The sequence below is a fragment of the Microcaecilia unicolor genome, chromosome 11 (assembly GCF_901765095.1).
Source record: "Microcaecilia unicolor chromosome 11, aMicUni1.1, whole genome shotgun sequence".
NCBI classification, from domain to species: Eukaryota; Metazoa; Chordata; class Amphibia; order Gymnophiona; family Siphonopidae; genus Microcaecilia; species Microcaecilia unicolor.
In genome coordinates, this window is record NC_044041.1 from 84,449,678 (window position 1) to 84,475,087 (window position 25,410).

The following is a 25,410-nucleotide window of genomic DNA, read 5'->3' on the forward strand; positions in this document are numbered from 1 at the left end:
CCCCCAAAGCACTAGTAGCTGGGGGAGCCATCTTACCTCTGCCTCATGTGAAAGACTGCCCCTCTTTGTCCCCCCCCCCCCCCCCCCCAAAAGCATTAGGAGGAGGGGGTAGGGGCTGTCTGACCCAGCAAGGAATGCAGCAGCTTTAATTTTCAACTAGAGCCCAGCACCATACAAGAGACAATGACTCCATCTATGGAGTAGATAACAGCATAAACCACCCTTCACATGGCATGACATTTATAAATGTCTACTGCTACTGCTGCCGCCTTTCAACTCTTCTCATATCACCAGCATAGTGAATGCTCCTGGACAGTGGCTGCCCAAAAACTAACCACCACAGATGGAAGTATACCCTCGTATCCAAGGGTAATGGCTACATCTAAAACAAAAAACCCACATCAGATAAAAATGATACCGAGATGGTACTTATGAGGTGTAGCTAAGAAGGTTAGGGCTTTGAGTGTGTGTACCCCATCCTCTCACCAGGTCCAAGTGTCTGGTGGGTCTGACAGCAAGAGCTACTGCTAGTACACTATCCTTGCTACTAACTAAACGGCTCCTCTGTAGAGCCTCTCCCTAGATTACCTAGTATGACTTTTTTTTTTGGGGGGGGGGGGGAAGCAGCTAGAGCCTCAACCCTAATGCCAACTCTGAGTTGTTTACAAAATCAGTGCAGTACTCTGATCATACAAGTGGAATACTGAAGCACTACATTTAGATTGTAATGAGCTCTGCAGTATTCCCTGGAATCCTCACCCCAGACCCCTCCAATCATGCTGTGCTGTAAGTGTGGGTGCTAGTGTCCTCTAATGCCTACATTTAGCTTTGATTGGGGCATTGGCATTAATGCCGACTTCCCCACCCACTGGAGACCGACCAAGAGCTACCGCCAGTGGCAGGTTGAAATGAAAACCACTCAAGACATACCCAGCCAGCCAGGTTCAGACTAATGATTATACATGAGAAACTTGCATCCCAAGGAGGTAGTGCATGCAAGTTGTCATGCACATTCAAGGGGGGGGGGGAAATTCTTGAAAGTTGAGTTGCTATTTTTGCCCCTATATAAAGGAAGTTAAGTGCTCAAACAAGGTAAGGGGCATCTTAACATTGATCACTGCTAGAATTTTAGAAAGCATTTGATTTTACAGCCTCTTTAGCTGCAACTGGATTAAGTACTATCCATGCTGGCATGAGCTAGTTAGAGATGGCTTCCCACAATGCCAGTTACTGATCTAATAAGTTAGGTCAGTATTAAAGCACTCAAGTCTCATTAACATGCAGTTTAAGTTTATTCTTAATCAAAGTCATACAAATGTTTTAAGTCAACCTTTGGCAATTTAAGTGTTTAGTACAGTAGACAGACTCAACTCAGCCTCCCAATAGTGGTGTAGTCTTCCCAAGTGCCAAGAGTCTATCTGGATTAATTAGAATTTACTGGGAAGCCATAATGCTAAGTTACAAACTTCACCCTGTAAAAGTGGGATCAGCTATCTAGAAAAAATGAATCCAAGAGTGGACTTTAGTACTTCAATTTAAAAAAAAAAATGCAAGTACTAGATATCCAAAGAGGGGCTTTTAAATATAAGTTACGCGTTAGATTTTTCACAGTTTTCTTTCAAGCTGAAAGCCATGTTTAGGTTAGAAAATAAGTTTGTTATGTACTGGAGATGTTATGTCCATAATAAAGCCAACTAAAGTTGGATTTTTACTTAATCTTCTCCATCTCCTGCTCTTCTGGAGTTGCTGGACGCTCCACAAGCTGAGGGGCAAAGGGCCCAACCAGCCATGTAAGAGGTGTGTTTGCCACCACATAGTTGAGTAATTCATCCATGTATTCTCGAGCCCTGTTCACCCTCTCTCGGCTTTGCATTAAGACAGTGCTGGACAGATCTTGAAAAGTGTGAGCTGTGGAGAAAGAATGGTGGAGCTCCTCTGCTGTCTGGCGCAGCTGCTGGGCTTTCTCCTGAATGTTAGCCGGAAGGCCCTGCACACTTGACACAAGGGTCAGGCAGGTACCTTGAAGCTGCTGTGTCAGTGTCCGAGTCATAGCCAAGGCTTGAGATTCTATGTGCTGTAAGGAAAAAAAAAAGTCAGTTCACTAGCGACATGTAATAGTTGGCCCCTTACAGGATGGGTTGCCAGCAGGAGTATGACTTTAGACCACTAATGATTTTTAGAATGGATGGGCTGCAAGGTCTCAATGCCCACCCATCAGTTCAGAAGGCTACTCTACAGCAGGTTGCAATCCCACAACTTTCTAGACAGAGGTGCTATAATGGAGGCACAAGTGCACAGTATACACCTTGTACCCAGGCTACATGACCTACTTATGCACAGGGGCGTATCTGCGTGGGGCCTGGGCCCCCGCAAATTGCCCTGGACCCCCCTACCGCTGCCAACCCTCCCCCTCCATTGGCGGGGGACCCCAACCCCCGCCAGCCGAGGTCCGCGCCCTCCTGCTGCTGCCAGCTGCCTGTAAAAGAATTCCGTCAGCTGGCGGGGGACCCCCAACCCCCACCAGCCAAGCCGAGATCCTTTCATTTCTTCCACTCAAGCTGGCGCCGAAAGTTTCTTCTGAGTCTGATGTCGCTGCACGTTGTACGTGCAGGACGTCAGACTCAAACAGAATGAGCTTCATTCTGTTTCTGAGTCTGACGTCCTGCACGTACAACGTGCAGCGACGTCAGACTCAGAAGAAACTTTCGGCGCCAGCTTTAGTGGAAGAAATGAAAGGACCTCGGCTTGGCTGGCGGGGGTTGGGGGGTCCCCCGCCAGCTGACGGAACTCTTTTACAGGCAGCGGCAGGAGGACGCGGACCTCGGCTGGCGGGGGTTGGGGTCCCCCGCCAGCAAAGGTAGGCGACAGCAACGGCGGGGGGCTATAGTGTGCCCCCTCTCTGGCCCCCCCTACCGCCGCAGTTCAGATATGCCCCTGCTTGTGCAGAGACCCATTCGTCACAGAATGAAGCACGGCAGCCCAGCTATTATGGTTGAGACTAGAAACCACCCTTTAGCCCCTGTTGCACTACCTCAGTCTCAACAGATGTATCAGCACTAGTCCCTCCAGCCTGTTTTTTACTCCACTCTGTCCATAGCTTTTGCATCTTCTCCTGGCCACCATGAATGCTTTGCTTGGCCATGTCAATCTGGAAAGGAAAAAAAAAATTCTCACCAAGTTCTGGCTGGCACACTGAAGAGCTATTTTGACAGTTGGTTTACAAGAACCATCTATGTTATATTCGGTTCAGATAAATCTACTCCTTTAGTATCAATACTTTAGTCCAAGTTTGAATCAATGTAGTGGTATAGTTAATGGCAGGGGAACAAAGTTTGTGCCAATTCTGTAAGGAATATAGCAATCCCAATCAAGTGGGAACCTGCATCTAGTGGAATTACTATTAGTAATATGTTCACCCATAATTGAGTTAGTTTATACACATACCTGAAGTGTGGTATAGGTTAGTTAGAGGCAGAGTTCACATTGGCCTCAGGCTAAATACTGTTTTACTGCTCCAAGTTTATAGGCCATCAAAATAGTCCAGTGTCTTAGTTAGGAAATTTTAATTTTCTTACTGAAATTTTTTTTATATATATAAAAAGCAAAATCTTTCCTTGTGATCTGAGCTTGTAAATTGAATCAAATATCGGGATCAGAAATTGCAATTCTGTAAATGCATTTCATAGTTCATATCTTCAAATTATATTCTATGAATCCAATATATGCTGAATCTGCCTCTGCATATAAACATTTCTGAAATGTCACAGGAGTGATATCATGTGATCCAAGTCTTAGTGAACAGAAGTGCCTGTTAGATAATGACTTACCTCACTTCAAGATTTAAAAGCACAATAGAGTAGTTCTCCTGACCTACATATTAAGTGTCAACTTTCCTAGAAAGCAACATGGTACTTGAGCCTTTCAGGATTTTTTTTCCTCAAAGTCCCATGGCCTACAACCTGCTCAGCAAAGGCTGTTCACTTGGGTCTCATTGAAGGGGGCCACTAAAATTAACAGAGTTAGGAGGGGCGTGCTCCAAGCCAGTAATTAAGACAGGAGTTTAGTGTTTAGTAGCTCAGATATGCTATACAGAGTCCTTGTTAATATTAAGATCAGGTTGCCATGCATTCCACTTCAAAAAAACCTAACCCACATTGAAGGTATGATGCTAGCTGGACCATACCCAAGCTGGTCTTACATTGGCCATTTTTTTTTTTTTTTTTTTTTTTTTTTTAACAGGGTCCCTCACTACATGTCGAGTAAAGAAGAGTACCTCTGGGGCAGCCTAGTGCAGAGGGTTCCACCATTGCACAAGCTCTATAAAGATTCAGATCTTTTCACTAAACTAAGTTCAAGCAAATAGCTTAGATGCATTCAACCTGCCAGCCAGGTATAAATTTTACTAAGTTCTCTTGCCACTAAGCAGTGGTATGCAAGTTGAAGTAGATCCACCCAAAAGACAGCCTCCTTCCACCTAGGGAAGAGAATTCCTTGGTACAGACTATTGCCCACATGTATTAAGTCATACCACTGTGGTAATATACTTGTAAAAAGAAAGTGGTGAAGCAAAGCCATAGAAAGAAAGATAAGATCTTGCCAAGATGGTGCCCTGAAGGACAGCTCCAGGAGAGTGCTTTAGAGTGACATGGAGATGTGCTCCTACCAGGTCGATGGTTTGATGAAGCTGTGAGAGCGCCTCCTGAGTGGTCTGCCTGGCATGTCTCACCTTGCCCAGGGAGTGCTGGTAGGCTCGATGACGCACTTTGGATGACAGCGAGCCCAGACGCACAAAGTAACTCTGCTCACTTTTCTGTTGCTGCAGAGAGGCTCCTTCAAAACCCTCCACAGATGAGGCCAGGGCAGCTGTAGAGCACAAGAGCCAAAAGTCATTACAAGCAGCTCCCACTCCTGGTCCATGAAAACCTGATTCTACTCTAGCTATGAAGTGATATACGATCTAGAAAGGTCAGATTTCATTCCTGTTACATTAAAGTTCCTCCCAGCATGGCACCAGGTCCGTATCCCAGCAAGCCTTTAAGACCAGGCACCTAGCATTTGACATCGCCTAATGGGGCAAGCTGGGAATTTGGTCTGACTGTGGATTAAGTATCCAAGTAGTATACTGAAGTTGGATTTTCATTTTGTCTTATCAGCTGACCTTAACTTGGAGCTGTAACCCCTTAGGCCAGATCATTAATGCAGTATATAGCCATTACCAAAGTTGACTATACTCATTGGCAAGAGCTACCCAAGTGGTCCTTATCTAAAGATTCCTTTGTAAATTTGCATATAATGTAAGCCATGTGTGTTACACAGTCTTGGTTATACCAATGTTTTGCTTGTAAGTCACCCAAAATGGGGGCAGGTATTAATTGTTGATATACCAATTAACTTGTTCTCACCCAATTCTTCATCTGTCATGGGCAGATAGTGGTCAACCCATTCTTCTGACTTTCCCAGCACTGTGTCCACACCACTGGATACCAGTTGGCCCACTTTTGAACCCATGACTGTGTTCACACTGCTGGTTACTGCAGCTTTTGTCATCTCCACACTGCCAGTTACTGCCCCTTTGGCCATGTCCATCACTCCAGTGACTCTGCTGCTCACAGCATCCTTGGCTTCTGCAACTCTGCTAGACACTACATCTTTAGCACCTGCCACCAATTCTTTAGTATCTGCTACCACCTAGATTAAAAAAAAATAAATAAAAACACCAGGGCAGATCAGATGAAGGCAATGACATACTGAAGTGTTTGGGAGAGGGAGGAAGATGCAGCCATGTTCTCGTTCTCAAGACACTACCTTATCTGTGGGCTGTTGCAGGATTGGCAGCTTCTCTTCCAGCTTATTCAGCCCTTTGCATGCATACTCATTTGCAGTTGAAACTGTAAGAAACAAACAAACCCCTAAGCTATACAGCTAAGTCCATTTTTTTGGATGCCAGAAAGTATACAGCAAGTCAAAAGGAAGCCACTCTGTATAACACATGGGCGTAGACTGGGGGGGCGAGGGGACAGTGCCCCCCCCCAAACGACGAGCAACTTACCCAACGTCGCTTCAGTGAACTGGCGGGCATGGCACCACTGAGTAAAAGCAACAAGCAGGCACGCTCGTCTGTCCGCTTCCCTGCCCTCTCAGCGTCCCGCCCGAAAGGAAATGACCTCAGAGGAAGGCGGGACAGACTCAGAGGGCAGGGAAGTGGACGGAGATGAGCGTGCCTGCTTGCTGCTTTTACAACCTCCGCTCGCCAACCCGCCTGTTCACCGCTGGGAAACCTTTTGGGCCTAAGTGAATGCATCTTGAAATAGATAAGTCTTAAGTTTGGTCTTAAAAACTTGCAGAGAACTCAAATGTTGCAAAGACGTAGGTAGGAGATTCCAAAGGTGCTGCCTTTGAACAGAAAAGATTGTAACACGAGTTTGTCCATGAAACATTGGTTTGTAGGTTGCTACCACAAGTAAATTCTGATCTTGTGAGTGGAGATCGAGAGGGTGTATATTGCAACAGGAGGTGGTAAAGATAAAGGGGTTTGAGAATTTTAAAGACTAGTGGGGGGGGGGGGGGGACGCTGGATAGAAACATTAGCATATGCAAATATGCTAATATGCTGTGCCCCATCCTTTGCCCCCCCCCCCCTCTCCCCCCCAAATGAAACAGTCAAACTACGCCCATGGTACAACAGTAATATTTAGTAACCAGATGTCTGTTAGATGTTACTATATACCTTGTTGGTTGTTTTTAAAATGGCCTAACCTTTGTTAGTGTCATTAGTATGCAATATATGGAAACCTTGCAGTTTAAGTGTGCATCATGTATCTTTTGGATGGACTGATTTACATGTTATCCCCCATTTTATGGGGAAGTGTTAAGCTTTTACACCAGCTCAAAAGGTGTATTCAGTGTTTACTCTTGGCCAGGGCTTTACCTGAGACAGTGAAACTGCAAACCTGGTAGCTTTAATGACTACTGCTGAAATTTGCTGGCAACTGAACTAAGTCATCTTTGCCCCAGTGATAGGTAAGCCAAACAGCAGAATGGCTAGGAGTATAGTGAAGCTTTTTTTCTCTTCTAAAGCATGGTCTTTCAGACCTTATATTAATAGGGTGGAACATTTATTTTTTGCTTGCCTAGTTAAGCTTCACAGCATGTCAGTTCTGACCTCCACATATGATGTACATTTGTAGTCTTTGTTAAAGACTATGGGGACAAACATCTATGTATAACTTTGCAAGAAAGGCAGGGGGAGGGGAGATGTGCATTTATGCTATGGGGTATATAAATGGACCAGGTGGTGAGTTACAATCAACAGTTAAGTTCTAGAATGAGGGGCATAAGAGAAGATGAAAGGGTATAAGCATAAGGTTCTCAACCCAGTCCTTGGGACACTCAGGTTCTCAGGATACCCATACAATGTTCTTGGTAACTGGAGATTTACATTTAAGATTGTTTGTAGTTTTACTTTTAAATCAAAAGTCTCACTTGCTGGTCTACAGATTTGAAGTGCCACTACCTGGAGTCAGATTGTGACATCTTGACAAAATGTTTTATTTGAAAATGCTGAAAGCCTGTTCGGGCAAGTTCCATAGGACTGGGCTGAGAACACCTAATCTAAGGGAATACTCTTCCTGAAATTGTAGTGAACTTGCAAATTGCTTCAGGCGGTGGAAATTATCCAGATTCAAGAAAGCTTAGGTCTCTAAAGAAGGGATAGCAGATGCTATGAGCCAAGTCATATCTGCCTTCATTTTTCTCCGTGTTGTACAAAAGAGGCCCTACTGTCAGCTTCAGTAAAGTGCTGATGACTGGGGGAGTCTGGGATTGACACCCCCCCCCCCCCCAGTACTAAAATTTGTCACTTTTTTAAACCGATAAGGCCCTCAATTTTTTAGTTTTGAGCCCCATCAAGCTCAGCCAGTAGGCTGTACCATCTCCAGTGTTTGTAGCCAAAAGTCAAGCTACAAAAAGGTAGCTATGAATGCCCAGGGCCGGTCTTAGGCAGAGATGACAGAGGCTGCTGCATAGGGCCCCGTGCTTAGGGGGGGGGCGCGCCTCAACTCTGCCTCACTCCGACCGACCCCCGCATCATGATCCCGTTCGGCCGTCGCTGCTCCGCTCCTGCCATGTTGTGGCACGGTGCCCCCCCCCCCCCCCCGCTGAGCCCGTCGTCAGCAGCCTCCCCGGACCCCGACAGTTGCAGCGCCAGAGCGACGGCCCCGACTCCCGACAGACAGTTGCAGCGACGGCTCACCCCAGCGTTTCACTTCCCGCTCAAAGTCCTGCCTTCTGATGAGGTATTTCCTGTTTGGCAGGCAGGAGTCACTGAGCGGGAAAGCTGCCTGGAGCCTGGTCAGAGGTGAGCGAGTGTGACTTAAAATAAATAAAGACAGTCAAGTGGAGCTCGAGCAAGTTTGTGCCACTGCCATTCAAAAGGTAACCCAGGTATGATAGCTTCTCTTATAAGGAAGGAGGAAGTTTCAAACCCCTTTTATGCCATTTTAAAGGTAAATACTATTGCAGTAGTCTATTATTCTCCCAGTGATTAAATCAAAATTGTGTTTTATGAAGGGCAGTGACAGGAAAAGATCAAGAGGTTAGCTAAAGTGGTGTGTGTATGTGAGGGGTGGGGACAGGGGCAAGTGGAGATGGCTAGTAGTGTCAGACTTTACTGTTAATTTGCCCAAAGTTATTGAAAACCTAAAGAATCCCAAGTGGGCAGACTAAAAATTGTCCATCTAAAAGGTACTTATCTTGCTAAGCTGGCCAGATCATGTGTATTTAGGAGAATTTGAGTTTCCAAAGCAAATAGTATTGTAGCCTCAAGAAATAGGGGCATTTCTCTAAGCATGTTCAGCTTAGGAGAGGAAAAGAGCACAAAATTCCATTTCCAAGGAACCTTTTTAAATTAAAAAATAGGGGAATTTGAGAGTACTGGATCTTTAGTATTTTTCCTTTATTATGAGAATTGGAACTACTAATAGTAGACTTTAACTGAATTTCTGGGGAGGGGGTGTTCATGATAGCATTGTGCTTATTTCAATCAGTTTAGCTTCATTTGTCTGACATTTCATAAAATAAATTTCTAAAAATGGAATCTTATCAATGGGGTGGAGCTAGGGTGGGGGCCCCATCAAATTGGTCTGCATAGGGCCCCGCACTTGCTAAGACCAGCCCTGTGAATGCCCATACAATGAACTGGGCACAGATCTGACATGTTGCATTTCAGAGTCCAAGTTTTATATTAGAAGAGAATTGGTTTGCCCCTACCTCTGGAGGCCAACAAACCTAAAGGCACTGACCCATAAAGACCCTGCTCCCAGCAAACTCAAAACAGGGACATCCCCTGCCAGTACTATAACCAGGCAAATCCACCAAGAAGTCAAGAGGGAACAGTTTTCACTCCTCAATAAGAAACTGAAACAGCAAAGGTAGTAGACAAGCCTGAACAAGTCTTAAAGTGGTGAGTGAAAAATTTTTTTTTGCTAACAAACTCAAAATAACTTAAGATAGGAGGCATCAGAGCAAGTTGAATTGGCTATGCGACCTGCAGCATTGTGTATATCATTTAAAGTAACATTAGTAAAAGGTCCATTTGACAGAAATGAAATTGGCACTAGCAAGGTTCCACAGCCCCTCTCTCTTCCTCCTCCAAGTTCCAGACCCCCGCGCCTCCCTCCCGAGTGCAAGCACGACCTGTCCTCCAGCAGACCCTCACCTTCCTAGTGCCAGCAGTAATTTAAAAATTTACCTCAGGGTCCGGCATCAGCAGTGAAGGCGAGCAGTGCTTCAGACTGCCTCCCCATCTGTCTCAGCTCTGCCTCTGGTCCCGCCCTCATTTCCTGTTTCCAGAAGGGCAGGACCAGAGGCAGAGCTGAGACAGATGGGGAGGCAGTCTGAAGCACTGCTCGCCTTCACTGCTGATGCCGGACCCTGAGGTAAGAATTTTTAAAATTACAGCCAGCACTTGAGATGAGGGGCTGCCAGAGGATAGGTCGTGCTTGCACTCGGAGGGGAGAGGGAGGCGCGGGGGCGATTCTCTACTCACTTCCAACATTCTGTAGCTGGCTGGTGCTGGCTTCCATTCCCTCTCACTGATGTCAATCGCCAAGGCAGACCAATGGGAAGTGTGTTACGAACCCAGGCATCCAGAGGTGCAAATTATATAGGATGGTAAATGATAGATAAAAACCTGTACGGTCCATAGTCTGCCCAACAAGATTTACGTGGTATGAGATACTTTATGTATACCTAAGTCTGATTTGTCCTCGCCTTTCTCAGGGCACAGACCATAGAAGTCTGCCCAGTACTGTTCTTGTACTAAGTTCTGAAGCTAACATCTAAGCCCCTTAAAATTCACACTCCAGCCCATCCATATCTATTCAGTCACGATCAGGGCGTATAGACTGTAGAAGTCTGCCCAGCTCCCATTTTGTTTCCCCAATTACTGGCATTGCCACCCAATCTCCGCTAAGATTCCACAGAACCATTCCTTCGTGTTTATCCCATGCATGTTTTAATTCCCATTTTCATCTCCACCACCTCCCACGGGAGGGTATTCCACATATCCACCACCCTCTCCATGAAAAAAATACTTCCTGACAGTCCCGAGTCTGCCCCCCTTCAACCTCAGTTCATGTCCTCTATAGTTCTACTGCCTTCTCGTCTCAGATGCAAAAGTAAGATTTTATTTTTAACACTATGATTACATAATAAACAAAAAAAGCAACCCAATATTAGCTATTACTGCTACGACAGCGCTGCCTCCTATCTGGCTTTTTCTTAAGTTATTTTGGGCTTGTTGATCGCAAAAACATTTGGTCACTCACCACTTTGTTATTTTTGTAAGACATTGAGGCATATTTTCAAAGCACTTAGCCTTTCAAAGTTCCATAGAAACCTATGGAACTTTGGAAGGCTAAGTGCTTTGAAAATATGCGTGATTGTCTACTACTTTACTCCTTTTGCTGTTTCAGTACTACAACCAGAAGCAGCACAGTTAAGGCCCTACAAACAATGTTTGTATAGCAGAAGCTCACAAGCTAGGACTTGAGGGGATAATGTTGAGTCAATTCATGCATTTTACTTACGTTGTGGTTCAAGTTTGCTCAGGATTGGCTGAGCACCACTGACTGCTGCAGCAGTGATTGTCTTTACTCCCTTCTCAGCCACATCACAGACTGATTTGATGTAGGGGTGGGTTTCCTTGGTTGAAGCATAGGCACTTGACACTGCATTGTAAGCAGAACTGAGCAGAGGCAGACTGGCTACCCTGGCAACTACAGTCTGGAAAATGAAGACAAAAACTCGTTTTATAGACTGCTAGCTGGAGTACCCTGAATATTCCATCTAGGTGGAACAAGGTGGTGTTATATTCCTTCTATATGGAAGAGTCTGCCATTAACATCTCTTCAATTTCCCACAGCTCCTCAGTTTATGAGATCAGCTTAGGATCCCCCCCCCCCCCCACCCCAGACTGAAGGCTCATCATTCTTTTTCCATTAAATGCATAACGCAGAGGAGATAGGACTATATCTAAGCAGGTAGCTCAGCTACTTAAGTTGCCTGATGTCTACCAGAACTATACAGAAGATAAAGCCACTAGACTACAGAATGCCCTCTAGTGGGGTCATGACATCACCAGGGGGACTTTTATACACCTAAAGTCAGGTACACTACAAACACCTTAATGGGTAGGCTCAGATCAGTTTGTCTCCGCTATCAGTAGAATACAGCATAAAGTGACAGGTTGTGACATTAGAGAAATGGCATACTCAGGAGACCAACAGCACATTACTTCATTAAATCTTGCCCAGAATCCAACCTTTAGTCTTTTATACCCAGGCTTACCGGCTGCTCTTCACTTTCTGGAGCTGTAGGCTTGTCTGATCCATTTTCATTTGAAGCCATGGTTCTGTTAGACTGCTGAAAGTGAAAGGGACTGCTGTTAAATACTATCAGTTTAAAATAAGTCACTTTTACAGACCATTTGGGGAAAAGTTTTAATAACTTAGTAATAGTATAGGTATTAAAGCAAATGCTAATTACTGTTAATCCTCCCTCCCCCCCCCCCCATCTTACTAGAGTGTTACTTCCCCTTCTTTAAGGCCTCTGTCCGAGGTGACTAATCTAACACATCCTCTCCGGCAATACAATACCCTGGGTAAAGGTCAGACTAATTTCGTTAGACTTCAAGAGTCAAGGATACTACCACTAATCATGTAATAAGCATTGCAACACAGGTTTAAGAACCTTTGGTATCAATTCCTGCGTTTTAAGCTGAAGCATAGAGAAGTTAAGTATCAGCAAATCACTAGGTAGCATTTCGAAATACTTAGACCATATAAAGCCCCTGCCAAACTATGAGACCTAGTAGTTAAGACAGTTATAAAGAATTACCCCAGCCTTCTAGGCACTACCCCTCCCCTCCAAGAGACAGGAACTGCACATTAAACACAAATTACTTTAACGAAGCCCAATAGCCTTTTTGCCTTTAGAGCTAAAACAGCAGCCTGATCTAGCACGGAAATAAGGATGTGGTCTTAGCTGACCCTCTGCTCTCAGCGTAGATCTAACCTTGGACAAAAAGTCACTCAGCAGGGAGCCAACCAAGGGCGAACACGTGGGAAGGGGAAGGGGAGACACCAGAAAGCGTATCACGTGATATTAAAGACCCTATTGTCTCCTCTACAGGGCATTATGACTTCACCCAGGGCTCTCGATTAACTCTTCAAGGAATACATGAGAAAGTTTCCTAATCCACTACAGGAAGCCCAAAGTTATAGAGCAGAGAGGAACAGCATAGCGGAAACTAAAAACACACCAAACTAAACCTAACTGCCCACCCCAAAGATGTAGACACAACTCACCAAACCACCACCGTACAACCAGCTTCCTCTACTATTCCTGAGGGGGTGTGAGAGTATGTGCAGCTAAACCAGCCTATAAGTACCCGCTATGACGTTTAGAGGGCGGGGCTCTCTGCTAGGCCCGCCTCTTCCTTGGCTGAGTGACGCGACGTGAGTTGGGTGCGCCCAGCTCGCCTGCGCTGCTTCTTGCAGTGGTCACAGCTGATCCAGGTACTAGCGCACCTGCTAGGAGGAGGGGAGGGCTCCACCCTGGTCACGTGCTACAACTGGTGGGGGCGGTGAGGAGGAGGGGACAGGGACAGACTCTTCATCCATTCCAGTCGTGTTATTATTATTGGGATAGAATAAGGAAAAGAAATGGGTATATCCTCATAGAAGCCTGCTCCAGATGTGATGAGGGATAAGTGAGAGGGTGTTAGGAAAGGAAACCTGTATGAGTACCAAACAAATGACAGCAGCTGATCGCTTTCTGGTGCGGACAGGATGAAGGTATTTGTGACGAGTTTCTCAGAGCTGTGCAGCCCTTTTGACCCCCCCCCCCCCCAAAGATATTTAACACAGGACCTCTCTCGTGCTGTTTAATATAAATCTGGGGGACCGTAACCTTGCCGCGTTGATCAGCTGTTTTCTTCTGTAATAGAAGCCCTAAAACAGAGACTATTAACTACCATTACAGCTCTGACTAGAACTGCTTTGAGTTTCTTCAGGGTTCCTTAAGATTTTGCTGTACATCTCTTCTGAACTCCAGGTTTATTTATTTATTTGTTACATTTGTAGCCCACATTTTCCCACCTATTTGCAGGCTCAATGTGGCTTACATGGAGGGGCATAATTGAACGAAAACGTCTATCTCCATGGGTGTTTATCTCCGAGAACGGGTCCGTGAAGGGGCGGACCGAACCGTATTTTCGAAAAAAATAGACGTCCATGTTTTATTCAACAATTTGTGAGATGGGCGTTTTTGTTTTTCAGTGATAATGGAAAATGAAAGCGCCCAGCTCAAAAACGAATAAATCCAAGGCATTTGTTCGTGGGAGGGGCCAGGAGTCATAGTGCACTGGTCCCCCTCACATGCCAGGACACCAACCGGGCACCCTAGGGGGCACTTTTACAAAAACAAAAAAAAAAAGGTCAAAGAGCTCCCAGGTGCATAGCACCCTTCCCTTGTGTGTTGAGCCCCCCAAATCCCCCTCAAAACCCACTGCCCACAAGTCTACACCATTACTATAGCCCTAAGGGGTGAAGGGGGGCACCTACATGTGGGTACAGTGAGTTTGGGGGGGTTGGATGACTAAGCATTAAGCAGCACAATTGTAACAGGTAGGGGGGGATGGGCCTGGGTCCACCTGCCTGAAGTCCACTGCACTCCCTAACAACTGCTCCAGGGACCTGCATACTGCTGCCAGGGAGGTGGGTATGACATTTGAGGGTGAAAATAAAAAGTTGTGAAACATCATTTTTTGTGGTGGGAGGGGGTTAGTGACCACTGGGGGAGTAATGGGAGGTCATCCCCGATTCCCTCTGGTGGTAATCTGGTCATTTAGGGCACTTTTTGGGGCCTTATTCGTGAAAAAACAGGGTCCAGGAAAAGTGCCCTAAATTCTAGCTACAAATGCATACTTTTTTTCCATTATCGACGAAAGGCGCCCATCTCTCCTCGGCCGATAACCACGCCCCAGTTCCACCTTCGCCATGCCTCCGACAAGCCTCCGTCAACTTTGTACGCTTCCGTGATGGAGTGCAGTTGAAAACATCCAAAATCGGCTTTCCATTATACCGATTTATTCGTTTTTGTGAGATAAACGTCTATCTCCCAATTTGGGTCGAAATCTAGGCATTTTTCTCTTTCAATTATAAGGTGGATAGTACCGTAAATGCGTTCGCCAAGTCCGGTAGAGGAACAAATACAATTGATGTTAGGGTCGAATATGGTAGGGATGATTCAAGCACATTGGGGTCGAAGAAAGGGAGGGTTAAATAATGTCCAGTATGCTCTTTCACTTCTGTGATATTTCATTAGGGGGGTATTATAAGGAAGAATAGTTGCGGTCTGATTAGAACTGTAAATTAGATATGTAGAAAAGAGTGGATGTGGTCCAGTTATACTTGCTGAGTCTACAGTCTGTCTGGTTTCCTTTATGAGAGCTGTAATTCAACAGGCACATTGGTTTCTGAGTAAAAGGTAGTTTGATCTTTACTTTCTGTAGGAATGATAATCCTGGCACATACTTTGTCACATCTAAAACCAAAGCTGATGCTTCTGTTTATTGAGTGGGAGATCAAACCAGTTATGGGCTCAGTGTCCCATGTGAGAAGCAGAAATGTCCAGTTTACCAGTGAACGATATCCTGCTGGTATTAGTGGAAAGCACAGCTGGTGCTCTTACAGTATGTAATCTGTACTGTAGAGTGATAGTGGTTTCACAGATGATGCTCTTGGTTTGATTGACTTATGTCTGCTTAACTGTGCTGTTATGTAACTGTGTGACCTGGACTTTGTGATGGGAGCTTGGAAGTTTTAAGCACAAGAATTAAGAATAGTTGAAGAAGACTAGTTGAAGACAAGGAAAGATGCATCGCCATTAAACTAGTTTACCTCCTTTGGTCTCTCTCTCTCTCTGGTTCTCCTCCACTTTGGGCAGATGAACATATAGATTCCCAAAAGGACACCATCACCAGCCTTCCTATCCACTGTTTTCTGTGTCTGTCCCTATGCATGTTACATTGTGTTACAATGCTGGTATCCACCATCTCTACTTGTAGGTTATTCCAACCCATATCTTTCTTTTTGCTTCTGGCAAAAAACTATCTTTAATGTAGCACCCAAGGCTCCTTCATATATGTTACCGCAAAGCTTTGTAATAATCCAAACAGCCACCATAACCAATTAACCAGACGTTCAGAACATCTGGTTGGCTAATGCTTGAGGATATTAGATGGCTACTTCATGCAGGCTACCCCAGCCTTCTTATTTATTTCTTTTTAAAATATATTTACAGCCTACCTATCCAGCCATCTAGGCGAGATATAAAAAAAACATAAACAGTACAAAATCATACAGACAATAAAATCCAGCAAGCCTCAAAACCCAACCATGAACTAAACGCTCTGGAAAATAACCAGGTTTTCAACTGTTTCTTGAACTGAGGAAGAGATGCTAGCTGACGCATAGTGAATTCCTAAACAAGGGCCTGCAATTGCAAAACCTTGACTGCAAGTTTCCTCCAACCAGATCTGGTGAAACAACAGAACAACCAGCAAAAACTGCTCTTGAGACCACAATAGCTGTGAAGGGCAATAAGGCTACAAATAGCACACCAGCACCAAAAGAGCAGCACCCAAACACGCCTGAAACACCAATAACTAAAGCTTAAACTCAATGCGCTGCTCCACAGGAAACCAGTGCAGCAGCATCAACTGAGGTGTTATATGTTCCTCCCAACTAACAAAAAAACATGTGCGGCAGACTTTTGTGCAACCTGTAAAGCCTGCAATGTTGTACACAGAAAAACGTATAACAAAACATTGTAGTAATCAAAAGAAGGCAGAACATAACTCTGTAACACAGTACAAAAATTCTCGGCAGAGAGAAATCTCTGTAGTCGAGATACCCTTCGTAATTTGAAAAACACAACCTTGACCATAGCGGCCACCTGCTGTTTAAAAGACAAACTTGTGTCCAAAATCACACCCAAACTTCACGAAGTGAAGTGACAGAGTCTAGCTCAAATCCAGATATCGGACAAAGCTTCACAAATCCTTGGAAGTCCATTGGGAATTGCTGGTATACAAATTATAAAGACACTTGGAATGGTTCATTGCCTGGAACTGTACTGCCTTCTAATTTAGATTTTAGATTCTGTTTCCAATCTCTTAAGTTTTTGTACCTGAGGCAAGTAAGAGAAGCAGGATTTGAACCTGGGCTTCTTCAGTCCCAGAATTGGAAAAACAGAGTAAGGGAGGAAAGCATAGCAGCAACTAAGTAGATTTGAAAACGTATACTTGAAGAGTATACCCAAACAAATAACTAAGAGCAAGCTTCCTCTATCTGTATTCCCCCAGTTCCCACCTTGCTACTGTAACCACTGAGCCCAGTATTACATTTCAGTGAACAATAAGTGCATTTGCTCAAGTCAGTTTAAGGCCCTTCCCTTTTGGAGGAGTAAAATAAAAAGGAGTTTCAAAATATTAAACCATGCATTATGCCTGTGAAAGTCCTGTAACGTGGAGGGGCATAATCGAACGAGGCGCCCAAGTTTTCCTGAGGGCGTCCTCGCAGGGCATTCCCACGAAGGGGCGTGGAAGCCTGTATTATCAAAACAAGATGGGCGGCCATCTTTCGTTTCGATAATACGGTCGGGGGACACCCAAATCTCAACAATTAGATCGACCTTAGAGATGGCCGTCCCTGGTTTTCTGCGATAATGGAAACCGAGGACGACCAAATCCAGCTCAATTGGTCATGGGAGGAGCCAGCATTTGTAGTGCACTGGTCCCCCTGACATGCCAGGACACCAACCGGGCACCCTAGGGGGCACTGCAGTGGAGACTAACTGATGCACTAACTGAACGGAAAAAGCCCTTCCCTTACCGATCCCTTAGTGATTCGGAAAGGATCGGGCATGCATGAAGGAAATCGCATGCAAATGAGCTGCTTGCTGTTAGCTCATTTGCACATGATTTCCTTCCTAAGGAGGGGAAGCCAGTGCAGAGCAGCCACTCTGCTGCTCTGCGCATGCCAAAGATGGCTTCATACGCGCAGGCAATCTGTGTGTAAAATAGCCGTCTACAACCTTTAAAAAACACAAGTCCAGGTGCTCGTCGGGGACATCTGTTTTTTTTTTTTAGTATGGGTGAAGGACGTCCAGGTGTTGGGTGCCTTCGCTATGCCTCTGTCCCTGTGATGGGCAGTTGAGGACGTCCAAAATGTGGATGTTTCTGTGAGAAGGATGTCCATGCCTTGCTATGCCTCTGACACCCCCTTTATTTATTTATTTAGTTATTTATTTATTTGGATTTTGGATCACAAGTAGCAGCAGTGGGATTTGAACCAGCCACCTCTGGATTACAACACCAGTGCTCTAACCACTAGGCCACTCCTCCACTCCATCCCTATTGGGGGGGGGGGGCAGTTCAGGACATCCAAAATGCCTCCGCTGACACACACCTCCCTCCCAGGGACCTGCATACTGCTGCGATGGACCAGAGTATGATATTTGAGGCTGGCAAAAAAGTTTTTAAAGTTGTTTTTTTCAGGGTGGGAGGGGGTTAGTCACCACTGGGGGAGTCAGGGGAGGTCATCCCCGATTCCCTCTGGTGGTCATCTGGTCAGTTTGGGCACCTTTTAGAGGCTTGGCCATAAGAAAAAATGGACCAAGTAAATTCGGCCAAGTGCTCATCAGGGATGCCCTTCTTTTTTCCATTATTGCTCGAGAACACCCATCTGTTAGGCATGCCCAGTCCTGCCTTCGCTATGCCTCCGACATGCCCCCGGGAACTTTGGTCGTCCCCGCGATGGGAAGCAGTTGGGGATGCCCAAAATCGGCTTTTGATTATGCCGATTTGGGCGACCCTGAGAGAAGGACGCCCATCTCCCGATTTGGATACAGAAAGTGAAAGTGCCTTGGTGCTTTGTAGCTTTTACTATACGAGACGTGGGGTAAGGAATAATATATTGTAGAGGAATATATTCGAGTTATTCCCCAAGTTTTCCACGTCATCACTGTGACCCCTGACGCAGGTGTTAGTCACCGAAACACGGCCCGTGTCGGGTCTTTTTGTCAAGGCTCATTCATTAAAGAACTGTGTTCCATTTTTAAAGGCCCGTGGTGCTGTTTTTTTTGTTTGGACTTTAGTTTGTACTTCGTTCCCTCTCTTTTGTTATATCCATCCAGTCTGCCCAACAGACACACTCATTATCAATTCATGATTAAATCAACAATGAATATGATATTATATACTTTATCATGAGTATTTCTTTGGTGTTTCTGAGATGTAGACCTTTTCCGAAAAGATGGGCTGCACCTTAACCAGGGTGGGACCAGGCTGCTGGCATCGGCATTTAAAAAGGAGATAGAGCAGCTTTTAAACTAGAAACGGGGGGGGGGGAAGGCTGACAGTCGCTCAAAAGCGCATGGTTCGGGATAAGGTATCTTTCAAAGATATCATCAAAACAGGGAAGATAGGGTATCCTGATAGGTTGCAAAATAGACCGTAGTAGATCAGGTGTCCTTAAATAAAAATAAAAAACAGACAAATGATTGCAAATTAATACTGTCAAGTACTGAGCATGATGTAAATAGGAACAACAAACATAGTTTGAAATGTCTATATGCGAATGCCAGGAGCCTAAGAAATAAGATGGGATAGTTAGAATATATTGCACTAAATGAAAAATTAGATGTAATAGGCATCTCTGAGACCTGGTAGAAGGAAGATAACCAGTGGGACACTGTCATACCGGGATACAAATTATATCTTAGTCATAGGGTGGATCGAATTGGTGGAGGGGTAGCACTGTATGTTAAGGAGGGCCTTGAATCAAATAGATTGAAAATTCTGAAGGAAACAAAACACTTCTTGGAATCACTATGGATTGAAATTCCATTTGTAAAGGGGAAAAGGATGGTGATAGGAGTGTACTACCGTCCTCCTGGCCAGGATGAACAGACGGATGCAGAAATATTAAAGGAAATTAGGGACGCAAATAAACTGGGCAACACAATAATAATGGGTGATTTCAATTACCCCGATATTGACTGGGTAAATGTAACATTGGGGCATGCTAGGGAGGTAAAATTCCTTGATGAAATCAAGGACTGCTTTTTGGAGCAGCTGATACAAGAGCCAATGATAGAAGGACAAATTCTAGACCTAGGCCTTAGTGGAGTGCATGATCTGGTGCGGGAGTTAATGGTGCTGGGGCTGCTTGATAACAGTGATCATAATATGATCGGATTTGATATTAGCTTTGAAGTAAATATACATAGGAAATCAAATATGTTAGCGTTTAACTTTAAAAAAGGAGAATATGATAAAATGAGAAGAATGGTGAAAACAAAACTTAAAGGAGTGGCTGCAAGGGTCAAAAATTTACATCAGGCGTGGATACTGTTCAAAAATACCATCTTGGAAGCCCAGGCCAAATATATTCCGCGTATTAAAAAAGGAGGACGGAAGACCGAACGACAGCCGGCATGGTTAAAAAGTGAGGTGAAGGAAGCTATTAGAGCTAAAAGAAAGTCCTTCAGAAAATGGAAGAAGGAACCGACTGAAAATAATAAGAAACAGCATAAGGAATGTCAAGTCAAATGCAAAGCGCTGATAAGGAAAGCTAAGAGGGACTTCGAAAAAAAGATTGCGTTGGAGGCCAAAACACATAGTACATTTTGTTTAGGTATATTAAAAGCAAGAAGCCAGCAAAAGAATCGTTTGGACCGCTAGATGACCGAGGAGTAAAAGGGGCGATCATGGAAGACAAAGCCGTAGCAGAGAGATCAAACTCAAACTCAACAAGGAAAAAACTCACTGCCTTATTCTCTCTTCTCACCACAAAACAAACCTCCCTTCATCCATAAAAACCCCGGAACATACTCTCCCAATATTGGACAAACTGAAGATTCTTGGAATTACTATTGATACCAACCTAACCCTGGAGAGCCAAGCCTCTGCCACCACGAAGAAAATGTTCCTTGCAATGTGGAAACTCAAACGGATCAAACAATTCTTCCCAAGGGAAACTTTCCGTAACATAATTTAAACAATGGTACTATCACATGTTGACTACTGTAACGTTGTATATGCGGGATGCAAAGAACAGATCTTAAGGAAACTCCAGACTGTGCAGAACACGGCAGCTAGACTCATTTTCAGAAAGACAAGATTCGAAAGTGCTAAACCCCTACGCCAAATACTGCACTGGCTACCAATCAAGGAACGAATTGCCTTCAAAATTTGCATTCTGGTCCACAAAACAATCCATGGTCTGGCCCCAACCTACATGACCGAACTTATCGACTTACCAACTAGAAACATCATCGAATCATCAAGAACGTTTCTAAACCTGCATTACCCAAACTGTAAAGGACTAAAATACAAATCAATATATGCATCCGCTTTTCCTACATTTGCATCCAGCTCTGGAACGCATTACCTAGAAACATTAGAACTGTGAACACCCATCTAAAATTCCGAAAAGACCTCAAGACTCATCTCTTCCGGAAAGCCTACCCAGCAGGCCCGAACTAATTCATGAACAATGCATCACATCTATCGAACTAAGAAATGAACAATACCCCTTCCACATAATCCTATTACTTCAAACTGTACAAATTTTACCACTCCGGTTATATTTAAGTGTACTTCTACCCCTATCCTACTCTGTATTGCTCACTAGAAGCTGTAGTCCCATCCCCAGAGATTTATCAGCCTCATTGGGATTACTTCTCTCTATATGCTACTATATATTCGTCCCAGAGTTGTATTCTCTTTTCCGGAACCTTATCAGCTTCCTTGCACCTACTGTTACTCTATTTTCCACTCTGTATATATTCCCGGAGTTGGTACTCTCCTCTCCAGAACCTATAAGCCACATTGAGCTTACTGCTATGCGGGAAAATGTGGGATACAAATGTAATAAATAAATAAATAAATAAAATGAATTCTTTGCTTCGGTCTTCATCGAGGAAGATTTGGGTGGGATACCGGTGCCAGAACTGGTATTCGAAGCTGACGAGTCAGAAAAACTTAATGAATTCTCTGTAAACCTGGAGGATGTAATGGGGCAGTTCTACAAACTGAAGAGTAGCAAATCTCCTGGACTGGATGGTTGTGATTGGCTCAGGGACTTCCAGGTCTCTCAGCTGGGTGAAGCACGGCCAAAAAAGACGTTTTTATTATTGCAGGGGGGGAAATGACGGCCAAAATGGACGTTTTTTTTTGGATGGACATCCTCAACTGCACTGTCCTCTGGATCGAGCCGCATCGGAGGGGGTGAGCAGGTCAGCGTCTTCGGGGGGGGGGGGGGGGATGACGGCTAAATAGACATCTTTTTTGAAGCGGGGTGTCCCTGATGAGCACTTGACTTTTTTCCCCCTCCCCCAATTTTTTGTTTTTGTTACTTTTGTAGCAGTTTTTCAATCCCGCGCAGCCCCAACGAGAGGTACAGACCTCTCGTTAGATTTTCCAGCGTTAAGGCAATTAGTTTTACCATTTCCCCTTCTCTGGAAGAGATTTGTTTCTATATTAATACCTTTCAAGTATTTAAACATCTATATAATTCATAGTTTCCGTTCAAGGGGGAAGCGAACACAAAAAGGGTTTAACCCTTTAGTGTCCAATGTTCCCATCAATCTGTTTATGTGTGCATATTTTTTCATTTATTTCCATTTATGTTTATTATTGTGTTTACTTTATAGACCCCTGATGCAGGTGTCGGGTTGTTTTTATTGATTTGAATAAAGACCTTGTTTAGGAAGTCACCAACTGTGAGAGGACTCTTTTTGAATCCACTGTTTGTGTGTTTGCCCATCAGTCTGTTCCCATATGGCTTATTACGGGAACATTGGACACTAAATTAATGTTTGATGTCTTGGGTTAAGGTTGCCAACCACCTCCAGATTTTCAGGACAGGTTGATCTAGGTCTGGTTTTACCCCACAGCCTGCAGGAACTTAGTTCTGCTGTCTCTATTGATTTCTCTAAGACAGGAATTTTCAACCTAGTCCTCGGGACCAGTGACGATCCTAGGTCGGCTGCCACCCTGGGTGGATCGCCAATGAGCACCCCCCCCCCCTGGATGCAGCACGACACCCCCCCCCCCTCAGCGCATCAATCCCCCCCCCCCCCCCCCCCCCGGGTGCATTTTTGGCTGCTGGGAGCAGCTGTGCGGCTCTCGGCTCCCTGCTCCCTCTGCCCCGGAACAGGAAGTAAGCTGTTCCGGGGCAGAGGGAGCAGGGAAACAGCAGAGCTGACAGGTGCGCGGCTGCTCTCTGCACCCCTCCAGCGGCATGCACCCGGGGCGGACCGCCCCCACTGCCCCGCCCTTGGTATGCCGCTGCTCGGGACACACCTAGCCAGTCAGGTTTTCAAGATATCTACAATGAATATGCATGAGATAAATTTGCATACAGTGGAGGTACTGCATGCAGATTTTATATTACATGTATTCATTGTGGATATCCTGAAAACCTGACTGGCTGGGTGTGCCTTGAGGACTGGGTTGAGAACCCCTGCCCTACAGGTAATGGGGTACAACCAGGACTGGATCAATCTATCCTGAAAATTTTAAAGCTAATAAGGTTAAGGAAAGATCACTTACAAATAATTCTTAGATGTGTGAGAAAAACAGTCTGATTCATACTTACATCATGATAATAATGTGAAAGAAAAGTGAGCTGTTATCACCCTTTATTATACAAAGAAAATTGACGTACTGGGTGCAGTGATAGATTTGAACATCTGATTGTCCTCTTTTAGCCATGAGGCAAATCTCCCTTTAAAATCAGGAGTTGTGTCAGGCCTGGAATGATCTCTCTTGGGCGTATGCTTAATAAGGTGCGTTAGAGTTTTTAACGCACCTGTAAATTTAAATTTAAGGCATGTTAAACGCTAACGCACTAAACCATTTATGTGTGTTAAAAAACGCTAACGTGGCCATAGCTCCGCTTAGTAAACATAGAGCGGCATAATCGAACGGCGCCGGCCATCTATATGGCCGTCGCCGCAAACAGCGGTCCCGTACCGTATTATCGAAAAAGATGGCTGGCCATCTTTCATTTCAATAATACGGTTGGGGCCGGCCAAATGTCAGAGATGGCCGGGATTGGTTTTCGCCGATAATGGAAACCGAGGCCGGCCATCTCAAACCCGGTCAAATCCAAGGCATTTGGTCGTGGGAGGGGCTAGCATTTGTAGTGCACTGGTCCCCCTCACATGCCAGGACACCAACCGGGCACCCTAGGAGGCACTGCAGTGGTCTTCAAAAATTGCTCCCAGGTGCATACCTCCCTTATCTTGGGTGCTGAGCCCCCCAAAACCCACTTCCCATAACTGTACACCACTACCATAGCCCTTAGGGTGTTGGGGGGGGGGTTGGAGGGCTCAACACTTACCACCACAAGTGTAGCAGGTGGGGGGGGGGGGGTGGACCTGGGTCCGCCTGGCTGAAGTGCACTGCACTCATTAAAACTGCTCCAGGGACCTGCATACTTCTGTCATGGAGCTGGGTATGACATTTGAGGCTGGCAAAAAAATGTTTTTAATTTATTTTTTTTAGGGTGGGAGGGGGTTGGTGACCACTGGGGGAGTACGGGGAGGTCATCCCCAATTCCCTCTGGTGGTCATCTGGTCAGTTTGGACACTTTTTTGAAGCTTGGTCCTGAAAATAAATAGACCAAGTGAAGCCGGCGAAGTGCTCGTCAGAGCTGGCCTTCTTTTTTCCATTATCGGCCGAAGCCGGCCATCTCGTAACCATGCCCCTGTCCCGCCTTCAATACCCTGCCGAAATGCCCCCTTGAAGTTTGGCTGGCCCTGCGACGGAAAGCAGTTGAAGCTGGCAAAAATTGGCTTTCGATTATACCGATTTCGCCGGCTTCAGGAGATGGCCGGACATCTCCCGATTTGTGTCAGAAGATGGCCGGCGATCTCCTTCGAAAATAAGCAGGATAGGCATTAATGTTCTGTCAGCTGGCCAAGCTAGAATAAGGGAATCAAAATCAATCGCTTAACTAATACAATAATGTGCATACACAGTGTAATCATTTAAAATTGAAATTAAACACTTAAGACCCTCAAAAATATAACTCACCCATACAGCTTATCATTTAACCCTCCATTTAAGCCGCATTGAGCCTGCCATGAGTGGGAAAGCGTGGGGTACAAATGTAACAAAATAAAACAAATAAATCTGGTAGTTAAAGAGGTGGACAAGTTTTTTTCATTCATCGGGTCCTTCACACTGCAAAACAAAGCCCTTGACCAAGGTTCCCTTCATAAAAACCAGTGTGGAAGAGCAAACAAACTTGAATGACTACACTGTGAAAAAGCACTAATATAGCATAAATCAATGTAGTAACAATCTTTTCTTACAAAGGTAGAATATTAAAATTCGGCAATAGTCCTTCAAAATTAGTTCTTCACTACAGATCCAAATGAAACATTTTTGAAACATGTACTTACCTTCATGCTGCAGGGTAAGAAACACTCCCACTGCGCAGCGCCTTGAAAAACCAAATATTTCTTAATACTGCCTCACTGAGCTTTAAACAATCTCCACAGCCTCCCTGAACGCCCCGACACTGTGGGTTTTGCAATCTGCCTCAGGGACTCGGGTACAGCTGTTGCAACTGAAAAAGAAAACAAAGACACCACGCAGGATAGCAGTGTGGGGCATTCAGGGAGGCTGTGAAGATTGTTTAAAGATCAGTGAGGCAGTATTAAGAAACATTTGGTTTTCCAAGGCGCTGTGATTGTGGAGCTGTGGAGTGGGAGTGTCTTTTACCAGGGCAGCATGAAGATAAGTACATGTTTCAAAATTTTTTCATTTGG

General features: G+C 44.9%; 1 protein-coding gene across 4 annotated transcripts; it reads right to left on the reverse strand.

The window, feature by feature from the left end:
* Positions 1 to 1,273: 1,273 nt before the first annotated feature.
* LOC115479890 (perilipin-3-like) lies at positions 1,274 to 25,062 on the reverse strand. 4 transcript variants are annotated; one of them, XM_030218201.1, is made up of 8 exons: positions 25,042 to 25,062; positions 11,848 to 11,919; positions 11,088 to 11,283; positions 5,806 to 5,888; positions 5,403 to 5,688; positions 4,727 to 4,863; positions 3,032 to 3,148; positions 1,274 to 2,074 (listed from the first exon to the last, which is right to left on the reverse strand). In XM_030218201.1, exons 1-8 carry the CDS (start codon positions 25,045 to 25,047, stop codon positions 1,709 to 1,711), a joined length of 1,263 nt encoding a protein of 420 aa, XP_030074061.1. In that variant the 5' UTR covers positions 25,048 to 25,062; the 3' UTR covers positions 1,274 to 1,708. The 4 variants fall into 4 exon arrangements, with proteins under 4 accessions (XP_030074061.1, XP_030074057.1, XP_030074058.1 ...); XM_030218197.1 differs by having other exon boundaries at positions 4,664 to 4,863; XM_030218198.1 differs by lacking the exon at positions 25,042 to 25,062 and adding an exon at positions 12,867 to 12,949 and having other exon boundaries at positions 4,664 to 4,863; positions 11,848 to 11,922.
* Positions 25,063 to 25,410: the final 348 nt, after the last annotated feature.

What these genes read in the sequence shown, in the direction of transcription:
- LOC115479890 (XM_030218197.1), bottom strand. An exon ending in TGCAACAGCCCACAGATAAG is followed by an intron (nt 5,689 to 5,805) that starts GTAGTGTCTTGA and finishes TTTTTAATCTAG; the next exon opens with GTGGTAGCAGATACTAAAGA. An exon ending in CATGACAGATGAAGAATTGG is followed by an intron (nt 4,864 to 5,402) that starts GTGAGAACAAGT and finishes TGTGCTCTACAG; the next exon opens with CTGCCCTGGCCTCATCTGTG.